This window comes from Schistocerca serialis, chromosome 8 (genome assembly GCF_023864345.2).
Source record: "Schistocerca serialis cubense isolate TAMUIC-IGC-003099 chromosome 8, iqSchSeri2.2, whole genome shotgun sequence".
Lineage (NCBI taxonomy): Eukaryota > Metazoa > Arthropoda > Insecta > Orthoptera > Acrididae > Schistocerca > Schistocerca serialis.
This window is the reverse complement of record NC_064645.1, coordinates 558,407,175-558,426,516: the sequence shown is the minus strand read 5'-3', so window position 1 is coordinate 558,426,516 and position 19,342 is coordinate 558,407,175. Positions and strand designations below refer to the sequence as shown.

Here is a 19,342-nt window from a genome sequence, read left to right as displayed (position 1 = left end):
GTAACAATGGTATGTTCATTTGAGAAAGTACTAGAAAACAGTGAGCAAAATTTACAGTCACTGACGTGAAAGATAGTAAAATTCCCTCCGTGACTGCTTTTTATTTTCATCCAGCTATGTCATTTATTCCAATAACCGGAGCTGTGCAATTGCACTTATTGCTCTCTTTGTGTGGCCCCTCCTGTGAGACCTACCCCATTTTCTGTGTTTTTAATAATAGCAATTCCTATGGGATTGCCATACCCATCTACAAAAGCAGCTTCCCTATATTTCTTCTGAATTAATATTATTGATTTTACTGTTGTTGTCACCATCATTCTCATAGTGTCAACATTTTACATGATATAATCGACATGAATGTTTTCCGTTTCTTGTATTCATTGTCCCGAGATTTATGCAAAATATCTAATTGCACCAAATAATTTAGCATGGAAACGGGTTTAGACTATTCTTTCCCAATCATTTTCTCGCCAACTTATGAAGGCATCCAGCTAATCAAAACTTAGATCAAATGTTCTTCACTAACTAATCAATATTTTCATCACATGTACTTCACCAACAGGTTCATTTAAAAATTGAGTAATTGAAGGTGCCTTTCAAAATATTTTCTGTGCTTGGCCTAGCTCTTATTATTTTAAAATGAATCAAATGTTAAAAGTGGTAGTTTAGTTTCTGCTCCTTGCCGTCTGACCAATGCAGCTCTTTAAATTGTTTGCTAATGCCCCCCGATCTGTGAAATTCTTTTGCAAGTAACACACCCCCATCGACTGTTCTCCATCTAGATGCCCAGTTAAAAACTTTATTCTCTTTGTGTCATCCCATGAGACCAGCAAACAATATTCAAATGTTAAAAAAAATGATATCAGCTGAACAACACCCTTTGGCTTGAAATCCGAAAACAGTTTGCTAAATGCCACCTTCCACCTGAAATTCCTTCCACTGATCTTTGGCATCTTATGAATTTCTTCAGGCTGGCTAGTGAAGTTCCCACCTATAAGTGTTTTTAGTATAGAGTTACGTCTTTCTTTCCCTGTGGCTAATTTCATCAATCTTTGGCTACTTGGAGCATGAAGAGTGCTCGCTTTTTATTTTGTAGAAGCTGATCAAACCGTCATTTCTGAAAGGGTTTTACTCATTTCTAGTAATTTCGCTTTCACTTTCTTTACTTGGCTCAATAATTATGTATCCTGTGGGACTCCCTCTAAAGCATACTGTGAAAGGGTTCTATTTTTCTGTCTTTTTAAATTATGTTACCATTGTATTGTCTACTACAACTTGAAGTTTAAGGGATTCAAGCTCTTTTCATCTGATTCCAATTTCGTCTTTTAAAACTGAAAAGCACTCATCCTGTTTTTTATTTAAGTATTTCTTCATTTCCTCAATAGATTCAGTATATTCTCTCCCATTGATGTCTACATTATTATGTATTTATTGTCTGACATTTTCATTATTATCGGCAATTTCTGCGGAAAAATGAATTTTTTAATTAGTTAAATCTTGCATTATTTATTTGATATCTCCATATAACTGATTTTTGTCCTCCCAAGATTCATAATTGTGTGTCGTGAGCATTATACCTAGTCCTCTTATTTGTTCGGTTAACATCTAATTTGGTATTGTTTATCTTGGTTTCGAGGTCTTGAGTGCTGGCATCAAACCCCTTCATCAGAATCTCTCTGCTGTTATGACCTCCAGCTTTTTTCAGTATTGGATGCACAACTATTACATGCCTTGCTGCATAAGGGGATGTCTTTCCACTGGTCGCAGGTGTGTAAAACAGCATTTTCCAAACTGAAGTCTGTGTTACAATCTGCACCTTGCCTCATAACCTACCAGCAGGATCAACATTTAGCGTTAGCAACAGATGCGTTCCAGCATGGTCTGGGGGCGGTGTTAGCTCATAAATATTCTGATGGCTTCAAGCACCCTCTTCCATATGCATCGAAGACCCTTAATTTGGGTCGTACTAGATATTCACAAATAGAGAAAGAAGCTCTCATCATTGTCTATGCCTTAAAGATGTTTCATGTTTGCCTGTAAGGTGTAAAATTCCATCTCATCATGAATCGCAAGCCATTAGTTTCGCTATGTAACCCCTCAGCATTGTTGCCAGACAAAACAGCACATCACCTGCAGCATTGGGCACTGTTCCTCCCTCATTACAGCTGTGAGATTCACTCCCGCCCCACGGCCAAACATGTGAATGCTGATGCTCCCTCCTGTCTTCTGGCTCCCTCGGCTCACCATTCAGAGAACCTGCAATTGCTGCACACTGATCACTGGGGAGTGTCTCACAATGAGGCACAATAGCCTGCCCTCATGTTTTTTGGCCTGGTTTGGACGGCGACATCACTTGGTTGGTTATGGCATGTTCTCAGTGCGCATCACAGCAACATGCCCTGTGGGCAATTTTGTTTCTGTGGCCACAACCTCTGAAGGCCTGGGACCATCTCCACATTGATTTCACCAGCCCTTTCCTCAATGCATATTGGCTTAAAGTAATTGATGCATTCTATTGTTTCCCATATGTTGGTCATTGCCCGTCAACTTTGACCTCTGCCTCCACGGCAACTGTGTTGAAATTTTTTTCCATCGAAGGACTTCCAGCAAAGTTGGTCTCCGACAATGGCTCTCAGTTTGTGTTGCAGGAGTTTGCCTCCTCCTGCAATGCCCTCAGGATTCATCACATTTACATCCTGCCCTTCCACCCACAGTCCAGTGGTAAGGCCAGAAGTTAAGTTAAGAAATTCAAAACACAAATGAAAAAGTGTGTGACTCAGTCATCAAACATTGCCTTGGATAAATTTCTGTCTTTTTATCGATTCACTCCATTCAGCGACAACAGCCCGGCTGAACTGCTCCACAGGCATTAACCCTGGACGTTACTGCATCTCCTGTAGCCTGGGTTGGCTGTCTGGGCACACGGGTTTGGTCCTCACACAAAACGGATTCCTGCAGTCATCTCCCAGTGCTGTGGCCACCGTCTCTGCAATCTCCAAATGGAGGAGGGCCTATGTGCACGTCATTATGACCAGTTGCACCTGCACGTGGAAGACCAGACAACCCCAGCCATGACACCAACTTTGCCAAGCCAATCTGCATTGTTTGACAGATCACCTGATGGGGCTGGGTCCCTTCCATGACATAAAAGGAGACCCCGTCACCAACGGACAAACCTGGCGCAGCTTCTCCAATACTGCTACCAGTACCAATGCGGTTGCTGTCCACGCTGGAGCTATCAGACTTGATACAGGCACAGAGCTCTCACCGACGTCACCCATCCTATCATATGGGTTGATACGAGAAGGTAGACTGCAATGCTGCCTGCACTCCGAGTACTTGTGACCATACATCCCAGTACCAGCGCCTCATCTCAGTCAGAGTCCCAGGGAGGAAGATGCCATGGACATATTGCGAATCCGAGCTGTTCCTCAAGGAAATAAGAATAAAGAAATGTGCAAACACTTGAAAGCCACACTCATAAGTAGTGTGTTGTCATCTGTGAGAGTATGCCGTGAAAGAGCAATACTGTGAACTTCTGATAGAGCCCACCACAGGCGAGTGCCTATTTAAACCCTGCTCCACTCTTCTCACACTCAGTTATCACGTTATTACTGCATGCATACATTTGCCTCATCTTGTCATGTTCAGTTTATGTTACGGTGATTGACATACATGCCACAGTCTATTAAAGTTGTACTAACATTCTTGGTTGTATTGTGTTACCAGGTTGCAACAAAGTACTTCTTCAGAAGTAGAAAACTTGCGCACATTCACACAAGCACAACTCACACACACATGGCCACTGGCCATTTGAGCGGCTGAATACAATTGAAGTATACTTGATAGGATACCGACTTGTTCTCCAGGAATTATCCATTTTAGATGATAAAACAACTTTTTTCTTTTTGTAAACACTTTAGCTTGTGTAAGTTGTAAACTGAGAGTATACAGTGAGATTTAGAAGTAATCAGAATGTTTTGTTTATAGAAACACAGTAAGAGAAATGCCTGCAAATATGGCTACATCTTGTTGCTATAATTGGGCAAATTGTATGGTACTTAAACTGACTGAAATTTTGACACATTTTCCCACAGATAGTGGCTGCCCTCATCAATGCTCACCAGGCAGCAGAAGCCAAGCTGACCGCCTTCTTGTGGGACCTGGCTCGCGCAGAGGTGGCCACCTCAATCGAGCGCCATGCCGCCGAGGAGCTGTTGGCCCGCTTGGCCCAGTGGGGCCTGACGGCAGGTCCCGCGCCACTAGACAGCTGGCTCTCAGAACTGGCTGCATCACAGGGGGAAGCTATAGGAGCGAGAGAGACATCTCTGCGCAATTCTCAGTCTGCAGTGTACAGGTAATGTGTAATAGGTTAATTTCTCTGCTTCTTGAAATTGTAATGCCACGAAGGAAGAGTGTAAACTGGAACTCAGGGATGAGCAGATGGCTACAAAATTCAAGGAACTTGGATGGCCAATTTTTGTGGGTGTCACATACATGGCACATGTGGACCGAAAAGACTGGTTGAACTGTTGGTTGCCCAAAGGACACCTGGTTTGTTTTCAGTAGGCTTCTTATTCCTGTGGGAACTGAGCTTAAACTAAGTTTATTGGTGGCATGACCTCAAAGCACTAGTATCTGTGGATGTCTTTCTGACTGCACTCAAAATTTTCCTCTGATCGGTTGTGGTGGCACAACCACTTTTGTCATTCTTTAACATCAAGAAAAGAAGTACGACCCGCTCTAAAAGGTCGTACATTGTTCCTCACCTGAGAAAAGCTCTAAAAACCCAGTTGTACCACAAATGTCGAAAGGCTGCTCAGTTATTTAACCGAGTTACTGGTGTAAAGTGAGTTAACTGTATTAGATCTGACCGGACAGTAACTACTAAATGAAGAAAAATGTCTGCGCAGAATATCTGTCCTGTAGTGACACTTTGGCATTTTGCTGAGAATGCAGTCCTAGTGCACACTTCCAGAAAAGTACAAAAATAAGCAATAAGCACAGTTTGTATTAATTCTTTCACATGTACCCTCCCTCCCTCACTCATACTCACACACACACAGTAGCCAATCAGTTTCCTATTTCAGTGAGGTAACCCAGTGCTCCTTCTTTTGATTCTTTCCTTGTTTGAAATACCAAAGTAAACGCTCACATTCTGGTCTGAGCTGCCAGAGGTGGCAGTCATGTGTTCGTGAGTTGTGCTTGTGTGAATGAATGTGCATGTTTCCTTATCTAAAGAAGGTTTTGGCTGAATGCTAAATGTGTAACAGCCTTTCCATTGTGCCTGCCTGCCTGCAATTCAGTGAGTCATCTTTACTGTGAGTAGGAATCTGTCCTTTTCCTTATATTACCAAAGTAAATGTTGTATTTAGAAAGTACAGAAAACTAAAACTGGCTACTCTACAATTATCATCATTCCCCCCACCCCCCACCCCCCTCCCCCTGTGTATGTGACTCGCATCAAGACTGCACAATTTGAGTCACATTTTGTTCTCAGTTGGTTATATAATTTTGACTTCACACACGTACCTTTTTACCCCCTTTATTCATTTAGACAACAGAACAAATGAAAGTGTCAGGAAAGTAACATATCTGTCTGAAATGGAGTCTATTACATAAACTTTTAGTTTCTTAGTAAAACTGCTGTTTACTCAATTATTTAATGATCAAGTATTTAGTCAAAGTTCTTCACTAACTTTTACACAAAAAAATATGAACATAACAGTAAGTTATTTACCATGGAATGTTAGAAATTCTGCATTTCAGGTAATTTTGCATGTTTCAAAAATTATTTTAAATATTACACTGACCTCATTCTGTCGTTAACCATTAACATTATAAAATGACAAAGTTTCATAACAACTGAATTACTATAAATGTGTTAATAATTTGTAGTGAGGTAGATAATATTTGATATCTTTTAGCCGAATCACAAGCAGTGGAAGCTCACTTAACGAACACTTCCCATAATGCACATTTCATGTAATGAGCAAAACAAATTGTAAAACAATGACTAACTTAACAAGCGAAGTTTTACATAACAAGTGATGATGATTTAGTGTGACATCTTCACCTGTTCATATGCGGTAGGGGAAACGTTCAACAATATGAACACTTTTTTTTGTCAGCAGTGGCGTATGAACAATATCTTTAGTATGTAATGCAGTGTGGGTTTAGCATTCTTTTTGCTGCTATCTCAGTGCAGCTTGTGATCACACTGTTTTCTAAACTTGTGTTCACACATTGTTTTTTGTGTGTGCTAATTTTAATAATCTTCATAGAAATATCCCCAAAGATAAAGCCGCAAGAAGACAACCATAAGAGAAACAAAATTACCTTATAAATGAAACTTAAAACCATTGAAAAATACAAACGTGTTGAGAGTGTTGCTGATTTAGCATGCACGTACAATTGATATACATCAACTATTTGCATTGATCTCAAAAAACAAGGACAAGATTAAGGAGGTAGATGCTTCAAAGGGAGTAACTAGAGTAGCTAAACAACAGTTTCTTATTCTGGATGATGTCAAAAGGTTGCTCCTTAATTGGATAAATGAAAGCAATTGCAAGGTGACACTATTAATGGGAACATCATTTGTGGGAAGACGAGTATGATTTTTGCTGACCTCGTTAAGAAGACGCCAGGATTATCAGCAGCTGAAGAAGTGTTTAAGGGAAGCCTTGGGTGGTTCAAGAAGTTTGACAAGAACCGGCATTCGCAGCATTTTGAGGCACAGTGAAGCAGTCAACTCTGACACAGAGCCAGCAAAGAACGTCGTCATTTTTAATTGCGATGAGATGGGTCTATTCTGGTAAAAGATGCCAAAGTGTACCATTATAACAGAAGAGGAGAATGAATTGCCTGGTCACAATCCAGTGAAAGACCGCCTGACACTACTATTCTTTCCCAATGCAAGGGGTGATTTGAAAATTAAACTGCTGCTTGGTTACCACTGAGAAACTCCACAAGCCTTCATGAAGTGTAAAATCAAGACGAGCAGGTTAAATGTGGTGTGGATGTCCAACAACGAGGCTTGGGTGAGATGTGACCTTTTTTGTGACTGAATCAATGAAGTGTTTGGTCCTCCAGTGAAAAAATATTTCCTTAAGGTGAATCTGCCATTCCATGTCTTGCTTAGGCATTTGAGTCAGTACCTGTGGAGCCTTTAGTTATCAAGATTGTGTCTTTGGCCAAGATCATGGGACTAGAAGTGGGTAATAACAATATCAATGAGCTTGTGAAATATCACAATTAAGAAATGACCGCCAAAGAGCTTATGGAGTTGGAGGGTGTTTCACAGCAGGAAGTTGTGGAGAGGAGTTCTTCAGAGCAGGAAGAGGAAACAGTAACAGCAAAGCAGCAATTTTCTGGCACAATAAGAGAAATGCTAAAAGCATGGGAATCTGTGCATCATAGACTGAAAATCATCACCCCAATAAAACAGTGGCTATGCATTCTAAAAATGTATTTGATGATAATGCTGTGTCACGTTTTTGCCAAGTGTGAACCATTGGCAGAAACAAATGACTATAGATAGCTACCTAATATCATCATCATTTAAGACTGATTATGCCTTTTAGCATTCAGTCTGGAGCATAGTCCAGTACTTTTCCTGCATGGAACACATTGTTGTATTTTAGATTAATTTATATGGGATAAATTGTTTCATTTACAAGTGTTTCTCACTCAGAGTAAGATTCTGGAACAAATTGTGCTTGGTATGTGAGGTTCTGATACATAACTTATGTTACTCTCAGTCTGTGGAAGTGTTCACCAGGGACACGAATTGTTGCGTGAGCCAAGGATACTTCCTGTCATATTCCATGCATGCATTGCATATTACTAAACCTCTCCATGATGAACAGTCAGCATCACAGCTACAGTGTTACATAAATAGAGCCTGTCTCCCTGTCAGGATTGGTCAGGGTAGGCTTGCAGTAATGGGCAAGTGGGTGGAAAATTGTAGGTCCCAGGGAGGCATCAATTTGTAGGTGTATCAAGTTTATTCTTGACTTTAAAAGGAGAGCTGGGGTTTGCAAGTGAACTTGCCCAATCAGAAAGTGAGTACAATTGAGATATACTCTTTGAACTACAGCATCATCTTCTGTGAAACATATGGTATTAAAATAGGCATTTTGGGTAGAAAAAATGTCAATCTTTTATAGCAGTCTGCATGCCTTTAAAAGTTATTCTGTATCCAATCTTTACATAATGGCTAAGTGATTCTTCTGTGTTAATCCCTGTCTCAGCTTTGTGAGGCCAATGAATTGTGCCAAATATCAGTGTAGCACTATCGGGGAGGTAGACCACAATTGCAGTGAGTGCCTGGACCCCAAAGAATGACATTTAGAGTTACATTCACACACATTATTCAGTCTGTGCAGAGCTTCATATTTTAATTTAGTTCTCTTTTTGAGCCAAAATGTGCAAGATTGTTGGATACCATATCCCTCCTTGTTGCAGGCGTCCTTCTTCAGCTGTTGCCACATCCGCATCTCTGTCACCAAATTCCACTATCTCACCATTTTTCCTAATCCTCTCCATTCCCCTTCCTTCCATCACTTCTTGGGTCTACCTTCCTCTTCTGCTCCTTCCAGAAGGTTATCATAAAATTACTCGCGTGGGCCGTCTGTCTTCATCCATTCTTTTGACATGTCCAAACCATCCTACCTGTCTTTCATCTATTTTTATTTATTTCCGTGAGTTCCCAGCACTCTCTCCCATATGTTGTTTTTGGTTTCACCATGGATTTGTATAAATGAATTTTAGTCTGTAAACTCATCTTTGAGGAACAAAGTACAGGGTTTAATTTTTGGATATCCATTCGTCCCTGCCTGGTCCATTGTCAGATATCTCTGTCTCATGTTCCATCATGTGGTAGGATACTAACTAAGTGCTTAAACTCTTTACACACTTTAATAATATGTCCATCAACATCCATGTTACTTTCCTCTTCTCTGCAGTATAGATATTCTATAGATATTTCATCTTCTCAAAATTAATTTTCAATCTCCAATTTTTATACTCTTCCAACAACTTCCTGAGCATGTAAGACACATCCTCTTCATCGTTTGCTGCAACAATCTGACCATCATCATCATCATCATCATCATCATCATCATCATCCTCATCATCATAGAAAAGTCTGTACATACACCAGTTCCTTACTGCAATCCCCATGCCCATGTACTTCTACACCAAGATTCAATGCCTTCTGCACATACATCTTAAAGATTGTGGGAGACGGACAGCATCCTTGCTCCAATCCTTTAGTTATTCTAGGGGCCTCTCTAGGAATTTCTTTCTCTACTTTAGTGACACATTCCGCTGACTTGTAGAGGTTTATGATGCATATTACATGAAGTTTTGGCAGTTCCCCTGACTACAGCACCTTGAATGATAGCTTTAGTGGCAATGTATCATATGCTATCAGAAGATTTATGAAAACCAAATGACTTCTGAGATTTCTTTCCTATCTCATCTCTGTGATCTTTTGTAGGGTAAAGATGCTATCTGTGTATGACTTGCCTCTTATAAAGCCACTTTGTTCTTCCACTTCATTTACAAACTTCTCCATTCTTGATTTTAAAATCATCCTGTGCAGCCCGCTAAGTGTACTTTGGACAGAGATGCTGAGTCGCAGATAGGCATGACAGAAAGACTGTCACAAATAAAGCTTTCCACCACTATGGCCTTTGTCAACAGTAGATCACACACACACACACACACACACACACACACACACACACACACACACACAACTGCAGTCTATGCAACTGGAACCAGGTTTCAGTTGCCTGAGACTGCTGTTTTGTGTGTGTGTGTGTGTGTGTGTGTGTGTGTGTGTGTGTGTGTGTGTGTGCGCTACTGTTGACGAAGGCCATAATGGCGGAAAGCTTTATTTGTGACAGTCTTCTTGCTGTGCCTATCTGCGACTCAGCATCTCCGCTGTATGGTGAGTAGCAACTTTCCTTTTCATAATGTTGTTACATTCCATCCTGGATTTTCCATTGTTCTTGTTACACTTATGCCATGATAATTGCTACATACATTTTTGCTTCCTTTTTGTGTATGGGGCTTAGATATACTAGATTCCACTTCGCTGGAATTTCCTCCCCATCCCACATACATTTATTAAAGGATTGGCTTAGGTATCCATACAAAATGCTTGGGCCATACCTCACTAATTCTATTGGTACATTTCCAGGCCCTGGTGATACCCCAAATTCCATTTCTGCAGCTGCCTTCTATACCTCTTTTGCCTCCCATATCTGTCACTTTATTTCCTTGTACTCTGTCCTTTTTTCTGTTAACACGTGTTTCAAAATGCTTTTCCCACACTACCAGACTGCTAATCGGCTGGTTTGCTCTTTCTTTTACTTCTTTCCCCAGCTCTGCAATTATTTTCCATGTTGCCACTTTTGTGCCCCCCATGCACGATTGCCTTCTTTCCATTTATCCTCCCAGGTTTCATTGTTTCCTTCTTTGTTCATTCTAACATACAAAGCTTTATCATGTTTGACCCATGTTCTCTACCAATTTTTATAGAACATCTTTTTTAGGTTCACTTTTTCTTTGAAGCATTGAGTCCACCATTGTGGGTGTCATTTTTTTCCTTCCTCTTGCTGCTCCAGTGCTTCAAATACTGCTTTATGAATGCATTTTTAATTCCTTGGTACATATTCTCCACCATTTCTTCTTCTAAGTGCCTCAGTTTGTTTGACAACCATAATTTATAAAGAAATTGTACAGACTCTTGTTTCAAACTATCTTGAGTATTTCATAGTGCCTACTATCCTTGAGAGAATATTTGCCTCTTTAATTTGCCTTTGGCTTTTGGATATTACTATCATCTTTGCATCTGATAAGAAGCGGTCTAACTGAGATAAATTTGCAGTGTAACAAGAACCCACTACAACTTCTAACGTTGAACTACACGATACTCTGACCAGAAAACTGGCTTCTGTCAGTCAAAAAGGAGAAGATATTTGTACACTCACTAAATATTCATAAAACTGAAAAATATAGCAAAATCCTCTTCATTCAGTCAGAATTATTTTTAAAAACTCTCTGAAATTTCCTCATTATAATGTGTGCAAAGATAACCAATAATTAACTCTCTTCATAAATTACCAAGAAAACTTACAAAGCACTGCATCCTACATTATCAGCATTACTGTATCGAAATTAAATTAATATAATGTATTGTTACTTACAGCAAACTGCTGGTCTAGAGCTTTTAGATTTTGATAATTACTGTTTACACGATACCAACAATGTTCAACAAATGTTTTTGGCTGTAAGTAGGTTCCTGAAAAATTAAAACAATATAAAAACACTTTCACAATTAATTTAATCAGGACTGTACTTTTCTTTGTAGAATCAATGACAAAAATTAAGAGAAAACTGCGTTTGCCATTAATAACAATTTTTCTTTCTGTAATTTTGTCCTTGATTCACAGAAAACCCAAATCTGTATGGAATTTCCGTAAATTGCTCCAGGCAAATGCCAGCATGGTTCCTTTGAAAGGGCATGGCTGATTTCCTTCCCCATCCTTGATACAATTTGAGCTTGTGCTCCATCTCTAATGACCTTGATATTGACAGGATATCATATCCAATTGTCCTTCCTTTTCCTTTGTTCACCTCTGTAAATATTCTGACAACATTCAATATTCAAACATGAATTTTACTTTAAGTTTGATCCTTCAGGCACAGTTGCTCCACACAGTCTGGCCTGGTGAGCACACACATTGGTCATACTTGTGTGAGTTGTGCTTGTGTGAATGAATATGTTTTACTTTAGAAAAAGACATTTTGGCCGGAAGCTTAAATGTATATGAGTCTTTTTGTTGTGCCAGTCTGTGACTCGGTGTCTCCTCTGTATAGTGAGTAACAACCTCTCCTTTTCATAATAATGTCATCATTCCGTCTTGGAATTTCAATTGTCTTGTTAGTGTACATGCAAATAACCTCACTGTGATGAACATTACTGCTGAATTTACAGTTGAAATTTTAAAATAAACATAAACAGATGAATTGGCAAAATTGCAGGTTAAAATATTTTCAGTGAACTGAAATGTAATGCTTAACTCTTCCCAGGAGTGTATATCGTATGGAGGGCTTGGTTCGGCACCTCACAGAAACAGCCATGGATGTCACTGCACATGTTGTGGGAGCGCAGAGTGCAGAAAGGAAATCGTTTATGGAGCACATAAAGGCCCGCTTCAGTGAAGATGTCCGTGTACGCTCTCACTGGCTACGCCTGCGGCAGGCTCTCACACATGAACGGGCTGTGTGGTATTTTCCTAAATCGTATCCCAGGTATGTGATGATATTAATACTATTAATATTAATAAAAGTCCTTATGATGTAATATTAATATGTAATGATAACCTGCATATTTTTACCAAAGACCGAAGTTTACAAATCGTCACTTCTTAAAATATTGTAGCTTGAAGAGCATGCCATGTGGACTGTGTGCTACACTATCTTGTGTTACATTGTCTGACAGTGGTGTCATCCAAGTTAATCACTCCCCAAACTAAATCAGTCGCTTTTCCTTTAAGAAGCTCCTTACTCCGAGCCTGATATCTACACATCCCAGTCCTCCCACTGAGGAGAAATCCAGGAATGATTTAGAAATGAATATTGGATGGTACTGACACTCACTGAAGGAGGCTGACATGGACCCATAGCAAATTTTAAATTACAGTTTGATTTGTAATTTCTGTGATACTTTATAGTTTCTTGAGATTATTGTTTTAGCAATTTTGAGGCTGCATGTTTGGAAGATACAATGGTAGCTGTTGCTTGCAGATCGTGGCAGCTCGACCCAACTGAGGGGCCCGCTCGTGTGAGGAATCGCATGCAACGTTGCCACCTGGGAATGGACAGGCGGTATTTCTTACCAGCAGTACAGCGTCAGATGCGTAAGTCACGACATTCTTTTCAGATGCAATAGTATGTACTCTGTGTATGGTATGAATTTGAATTTCCTCGTGTGAATGTGCAGTGTTACTGTTGATAGTTCCATTTGTTTAGATCAGTTTGTGAAACAAGAATGTTTCTATGGCTGCATCTACACTCTGCAAACCACCGTGAAGCACATGGCAGAGGGTACATCCTATTGTACCAGTTATTATGGTTTCTTCCCGTTCCATACATGTGTGGAGTACAGGAAGAATGGTTGTTTGAATGCCTCTGTGCATGTTGTAATTAACCTAATCTTGTCATCACGATCCTTACATGAGCGATACTTACGGGGTTGCAGTAAATTCCTAGAGTCATGATTTAAAACTTCATAAGTAGGACTTATTGGGATAGTTTACGTCTTTCTTCAGGAGTCTGCCGGTTCAGTTTCTTCAGCATCTCAGTGACACTCTCCCATTGGTCAGACAAACTTGTGGTCATTTGTGCTGCCCTTCTCCGCATATGTTCAGTATTCCCCATCAGTCCTATTTGGCAAGGGCCTCACACACATGAGCAAAAGTATAGAATTAGCTCCATGAGATATTTGTAAGCAATCTTATTTGCAGTATAACTGTATTTTCCCAATATTCTACCAATAAACCAAAGTCTACCACCTATTTTACCCACAACTGAGAATATGTGATCATTCCGTTTCACATCCCTACAAAGTGTTACATGCAGGTATTTGTATGAGTCACCAGATTACAACTGTGACTCATTAATATTATAGCTATAGAATACTGTATATTTTGTTTGTTTGTTTTGTTTTGTTTTGCGAAGCGCGCAGTTTTACATTTCTGAACATTTAAAGCAAGCTGCCAATCTTTGCACTACTTTGAAATCTGATCAAGATCTGACTGAATATTTATGCTGCTTCTTTCAGACAGTACTTCATTACAGACAATTGCATCACCTGAAAAAAAGTCTGAGGCTGCTATTAATATTGTCCACAAGAACATTAACATAAAACATGACTCTCTATTTGAGATAACATACTGCATCCTCCCTACCAAAAAGTCCTAAATCTAGTAACAAATTTTGCTTGAAACACCCCATATGGTTGTACTTGTGATGGTAAGTGTGGGTGTGGTACTGAGTCAAATGCTTTTTAGAAATCAAGAAATTCTGTGTTTACCTGACTGCCTTGATCCACAGCTTTCAGTATGGCATGGGAGAAAAGTGAGAGTTGGATGTTGCATGATCGACCTTTTTGGAATCCACGCTAGCTGGCATGGTGGAGGTCATTCTGTTTGAGGTACATCATAATGTTTGAGCTCAGAATATGTTCTACAATTCTACAACAAATTGACATCAAGGATATTGGACAGTAGTTTTGTGGATTACTTCCACTACCCTTTTTGTAAATAAGTGTGATCTGTGCTTTCTTCCAACTGCTGGGCATGGTTTTTTGTTCAAGGGATCGACAATAGATTATAGCTAGCGCAGCAGCAAATTCAGTATAGACTCTGATAGGGATTCCATCGGCCCTGGAGATTTGTTCAGTTTTAATGATTTCAGCTGTTTCTCAATACCACCGACACTAATACTGATTTCATTCATCTTTTCAGTGGTACAAGGATGAAATTGGAGCAATTCTCCTGGGTTTTCGTTTGTGAAGGAAGGTTTGAAAATGGAGTTAAGCATTTCAGCTTTTGCTTTACTATCCACAATTTTATCTGTGATTGACTGGACACTTAACTGTGGTGCTACTAACAGCCTTTACATGTGACCAGAATTTCTTTGGGTTTTGTGAAAGATTGTTTGACAATATTCTGCTACAGTAGTCACTGAAGGCTTCACACATTGCTCTCTTGACAGCCAAACTTGTTTCATTCATCATCTCTCTATCTGTAGCCCTATGCTTTGTTTTGCACCTATTATGCAGTTGTCTTTGTTTCTTTAGAAGTTTCTTTACGGGTATATGATGGAGGTTCTCTCCGATTATGAACTGTTCTACTGGATACATATCTATCCTGTGCATGGTCAAATATTTATTTAACCTTGAGTCATAGCTTCCGTACGTGCTCCTGTATTGAGCTAAAAGTTACAGTTTCCTCAATGACATATGACACTACTGCTGCTGTTTTGTCTAGTTTACTGAACATATTTTTAGTACTCTGATAGAAGACCTGGCAGCACCTATATATTAAATTATCTTTGTTAGTGTCTCAGAAAGGTTGCTGAAGTGGCTGTCATGGTATTGTGCAAACAAGTCGATTAGTTTATGTAGCAGTATGCACAGAGTTTAATTTCTCATGCATACAAATGCTTGGTAAACTTATTTCTACTACTCATCTTTTTGATATACCTGTACATTTTGCGGGCATGCCATTCTTCACATGATGTATCTAGTGTCAAAACGAGCAAATTCACTAAGGGCTTATTTTTCAGTATGAATGGAAAACCTCTAGAGACAAAATATTGATGCTCACAAACATTTTTCTTTCACAGCTACATCCGTAATGCATCAATATTTAAGTTCTATTGTTTTGTGAAGTCTGATTCATAGTGAACCAACGTCTTTTAATTCAACCGAACAATGTAAAATCCAGGATGTAATGTAATTCCATCAATTCAAGTTTTGATTAGGCTATTTTTTGTTAATCTTGTGAAAAAAAGCCATTAAATGATGATAATATGATATTGTAATTGCTGTTTTTCATAGCAATAAAAAAGCATTTGAACAGAAATTGGATACTAACATTTCAAGAACAGCAGAAAATTGGGAATGAGGGGGGCAGGGGGTTTACAAATTAGGATTTCTGTCTCTAAAAGTTTATAGTTCTCTTTGTTGTGGAAGAAAATGACCTACAAATAATCAAGTATGTTAATCGAGTTGTTTTAAGTCTTTAGTGTTGCTCTCATTTAGATTACATTATCAGGCATTTCATGTGAGCCATTGACCAGACTGGGAACTCTCATTAGCAGTGCAAGGTGTTCCACTAGCTAATATTATTGTTTTATAAAACTGCAGTCACTAAAGATTTTCCCATGTTAGACCAGAGTGTTTCTGCAAGACTTATTATTCTTTCCACTCTCACTTTTGTTGTTGTGTTTTCCACTTTGATGTGTTTCTTGTTCTCTTCCTAGCACGTGATCAGGGTGTTTCACTGATATTTCAATTATGCATCAATTCCATTATGCAACAGAAGGAATAACTGTCAGTTTCTGAGTTCACCACTCAAACCAATATCCACATTATACTACATAATAATGACAAAATACAAGCACACAGGAAACAGGATTGCTTCAATACCAATTACAGAATTTTGTGCAAAAGATTGGCGTTGCAAATGTAAAATCAGAGATGCAACACACAGGAAATTTAAACAGCACCCGACCTCTGAGAATCATATCGCCTACAAGTGACGGTGCAACTTGGAGTGTTTTGAGAATTTCTGTGTAAATTCTAGAACCACTCACCCTTCTAATGTCTCAAACAAATGATATTATAGATGTGAGAGTGGGACGCTAAAATCCTACGTACTGCGCGTCACATGTTTGTGTGTGCAGGTGTGAAATCAGTTGTGAGCAGACAAACGGCAGCGACAACTACTTGTCAGGTGATCCGTGGAGGTTCTAGTGAAAGTAGACAGAAGAACCGTGGTACTTCTAGGTTATTCTGTTCTAATCGTATCAGTGACCGTTGTTATCAATTACAAGAACAACAGAGATTTTCAAGTCTGAAAAAAACTTCTTATCTTGGGCTTGCTGGAGGCACGACGTATTTTGCAATTTGTTTGTAATAGAGTTATGGTTGTTAAGCCAACTCTTTGCTAAATGTACTTAAATCTGTGTTTAATGTGAGACGATATGAGTGACTTTCAAGAAGTCAAATGTTTATGTGCAAAGCGTGAATTTTGTTCTTTATGAAGCTCAAGTATACCGATAGTTGTTGAAAAGTATTCTTCAAGTACCTAATTATTTCGCAAGTAGAGAGAGAGTCTTTAAGGTTCCTGTAACTAGCATCATTCTTCGGAGGTGAAGAAGTTTATAGAGATTCCAGAAGCTGGCTTCCAGAGATGAAGATCGGCTGTGTACACTAAGTAAGTCGACTCGTATGAAAGAAGTGGGAAGTTTTCACATACACTTCACACACTCTTAGTCGTCAAAAATGTTAGAAACTCAGTTAGTCAGTTGGAGTGCAATGCAAACCTCAGGTATGCTCTTTTGCTAAGTGGCGACTGTTGAAGGACCTCCATTTTGTGGAAAATCTGTGAGGGTTAGGAATAGGCAAACCTCAGTATCAGCTGAACCTCTCATTTCTATTGAGAATTTAATGAGGACTTTGCCATACCCACAACTGTACTTGACCAATGCACAAGGACTCAAATCACCAAACCGCTTGAAGTACCTGCTGTCGGCACAAAAGAAAAATCTCTTCTGTAGCCAGTTAGCCTTAACACAGTCAGGAAGTCAATTGGGTGAATTCATTCTAATAGCTGCAGGACACGACGATATTACAGTCCAAATGATCAGTTACCTTGTTGCACCATTACTGCTGATAATTCTGTATATTATTAACCATTTTCTGAAGTCCAGCATCATCTCAATGGCCTGCAAAGGATGCATAAAACCTTTACACAAAAAGGAATCTACCAAAGAATCTTCTGACTTAAGGCCTGTTTGTGTTCTACAAGCATTATCTAAGGCTTTAGAATACATATTTCATGATCAGCTTACCAGTTACTTAACATCAGATGACCTTCTGGCTGAATACCAGTCTGGTTTTCAGAAAAATCACAGGGTGACAACTGCTCTTATAAAAGTGACTGATGAACAGAAACAACCTATGGACAAACAGGAGGTAACTATTACATGCTTTTTAGATTTCAGCGAAGCTTTCGACACTTTCAACTTTGATATTCTACTTGCTAAACTCAAAAGTAGGTAACAAGACGAGGGCTAATGGAAATCCGTGGGTAACACAATTTAACTGATTAAAGGAGAAAACATAAAAATACAATAAATGAAGTAGGTAAAAGGGAATACAAACATCTAAAAATTGAGATTGAGAGGAAGCACAAAATGGCTAAGCAGGAATGGCTAGATGACAAATGTAAGGATTTAGAAGCATATACCACCAGGGGGAAGATAGATACCACCTACAGGAAAATTAAAGAGACCTTTGGAGAAAAGAAAACCACTTGCATTAGTATCAAGATCCCATATGGAAAACCAGTCCTAAGCAAAGAACAGAAAAGCTGAAAGGTGGAAGGACTGGAGCTCACATACAAAAGGTTATTTTTCACTCACTTTCTGGAGAAGTGAATTTACCAGGCAAAAATCTTAAGACTGACATTGATGGGCCATTTTCATTGCATAATTATTGAAAGCAGATACTTAGAGAGAGATAAACAAATATATAATTGTTGTTGTGCCCCCTCACTTGTTTCTTGGTAATTATTTATGTTCCTTGCTTGCCATGGCTGGGTGTTTACTTCCTCGATACCATGTACCTATCAAAACTGAAGCCTGTAACTGCCATCAAGCCTGCAACTGCCATCTCTACTGAAGTTATTCTTTGATATTTCAACTGCTTCGCACAGTTTGCATCTATAAATATTACTATCTCCTGCTAGCACTCGTATGTTCTTAAAATCCGTAACCAGGACACATTATTCATGGTGTTCTGCTGATTTTACATTTTGGCTTCAACATGTGTGGTATTGGTGTTCCTTACTGTGTACTTTCATTTTTTTTTCCAGTTTCACTGTACAAGCTTTGCCACGACCATACATCACTTCATAGACTTCCACTGAAGAAGTTTTACCCTTGTGTGAATGAAAAATGTAGTCTTTATATAATATTCTGAAGGATTCTGCATTTCAGATCAGTTACTGTAGTGTCAAACGGTAACCTTACAGAAAATGTGGGAGTCATCATCACTTTGTTTGAAAGGATTTTTTGTGGAAAGGTCAAGCTCGTACTGTCGCTGATGTAGAAGTAGCTCATTTTTATGTTGGGTGATGATGTGAAGGAGTGTCTAAATATTTATTTGTGTTGGTAGCCTTCTTATTAAGTCTACATTCTAGAGTGCTGTCATTTATGAATGGGAGGTTGACCTCGCTCTCCATCTTCAATGAGAAGCTAATATTTAGCTGAATGTTATTGAGAAAATTGTGGCATTTATGTAGCTCTTCCGTGTTGTGTGGCCATTCATCCCATGTTTCTTCTGTGTAACAGAGCCAGCAAGTTGTTTTTATTTCTATGTTACTTAATACCTTTTAAGTACGACAGTATGCCATCTCCATCTTAGGCACTGTATAACATTAAAACACTTGATAATGGCAACTTAAAGCCGAAATCATGATCATGCAAAAAAAAAAAAAAAAATATCTAATGGCGGTACTGACTTTAAAGA

General features: G+C 39.1%; 1 protein-coding gene across 1 annotated transcript in view; it reads left to right on the top strand.

The window, feature by feature from the left end:
• The window catches only part of LOC126416782 (lysosomal-trafficking regulator), a 603,504-nt gene that overhangs the window by 437,799 nt on the left and 146,363 nt on the right, over nt 1–19,342 (top strand). Inside the window, exons 40-42 of the mRNA XM_050084644.1 lie at nt 4,098–4,357; nt 12,109–12,330; nt 12,826–12,938. Of these exons, the coding sequence (XP_049940601.1) occupies nt 4,098–4,357; nt 12,109–12,330; nt 12,826–12,938 (595 nt within the window). The remainder of the gene's footprint in view (nt 1–4,097; nt 4,358–12,108; nt 12,331–12,825; nt 12,939–19,342) is intronic.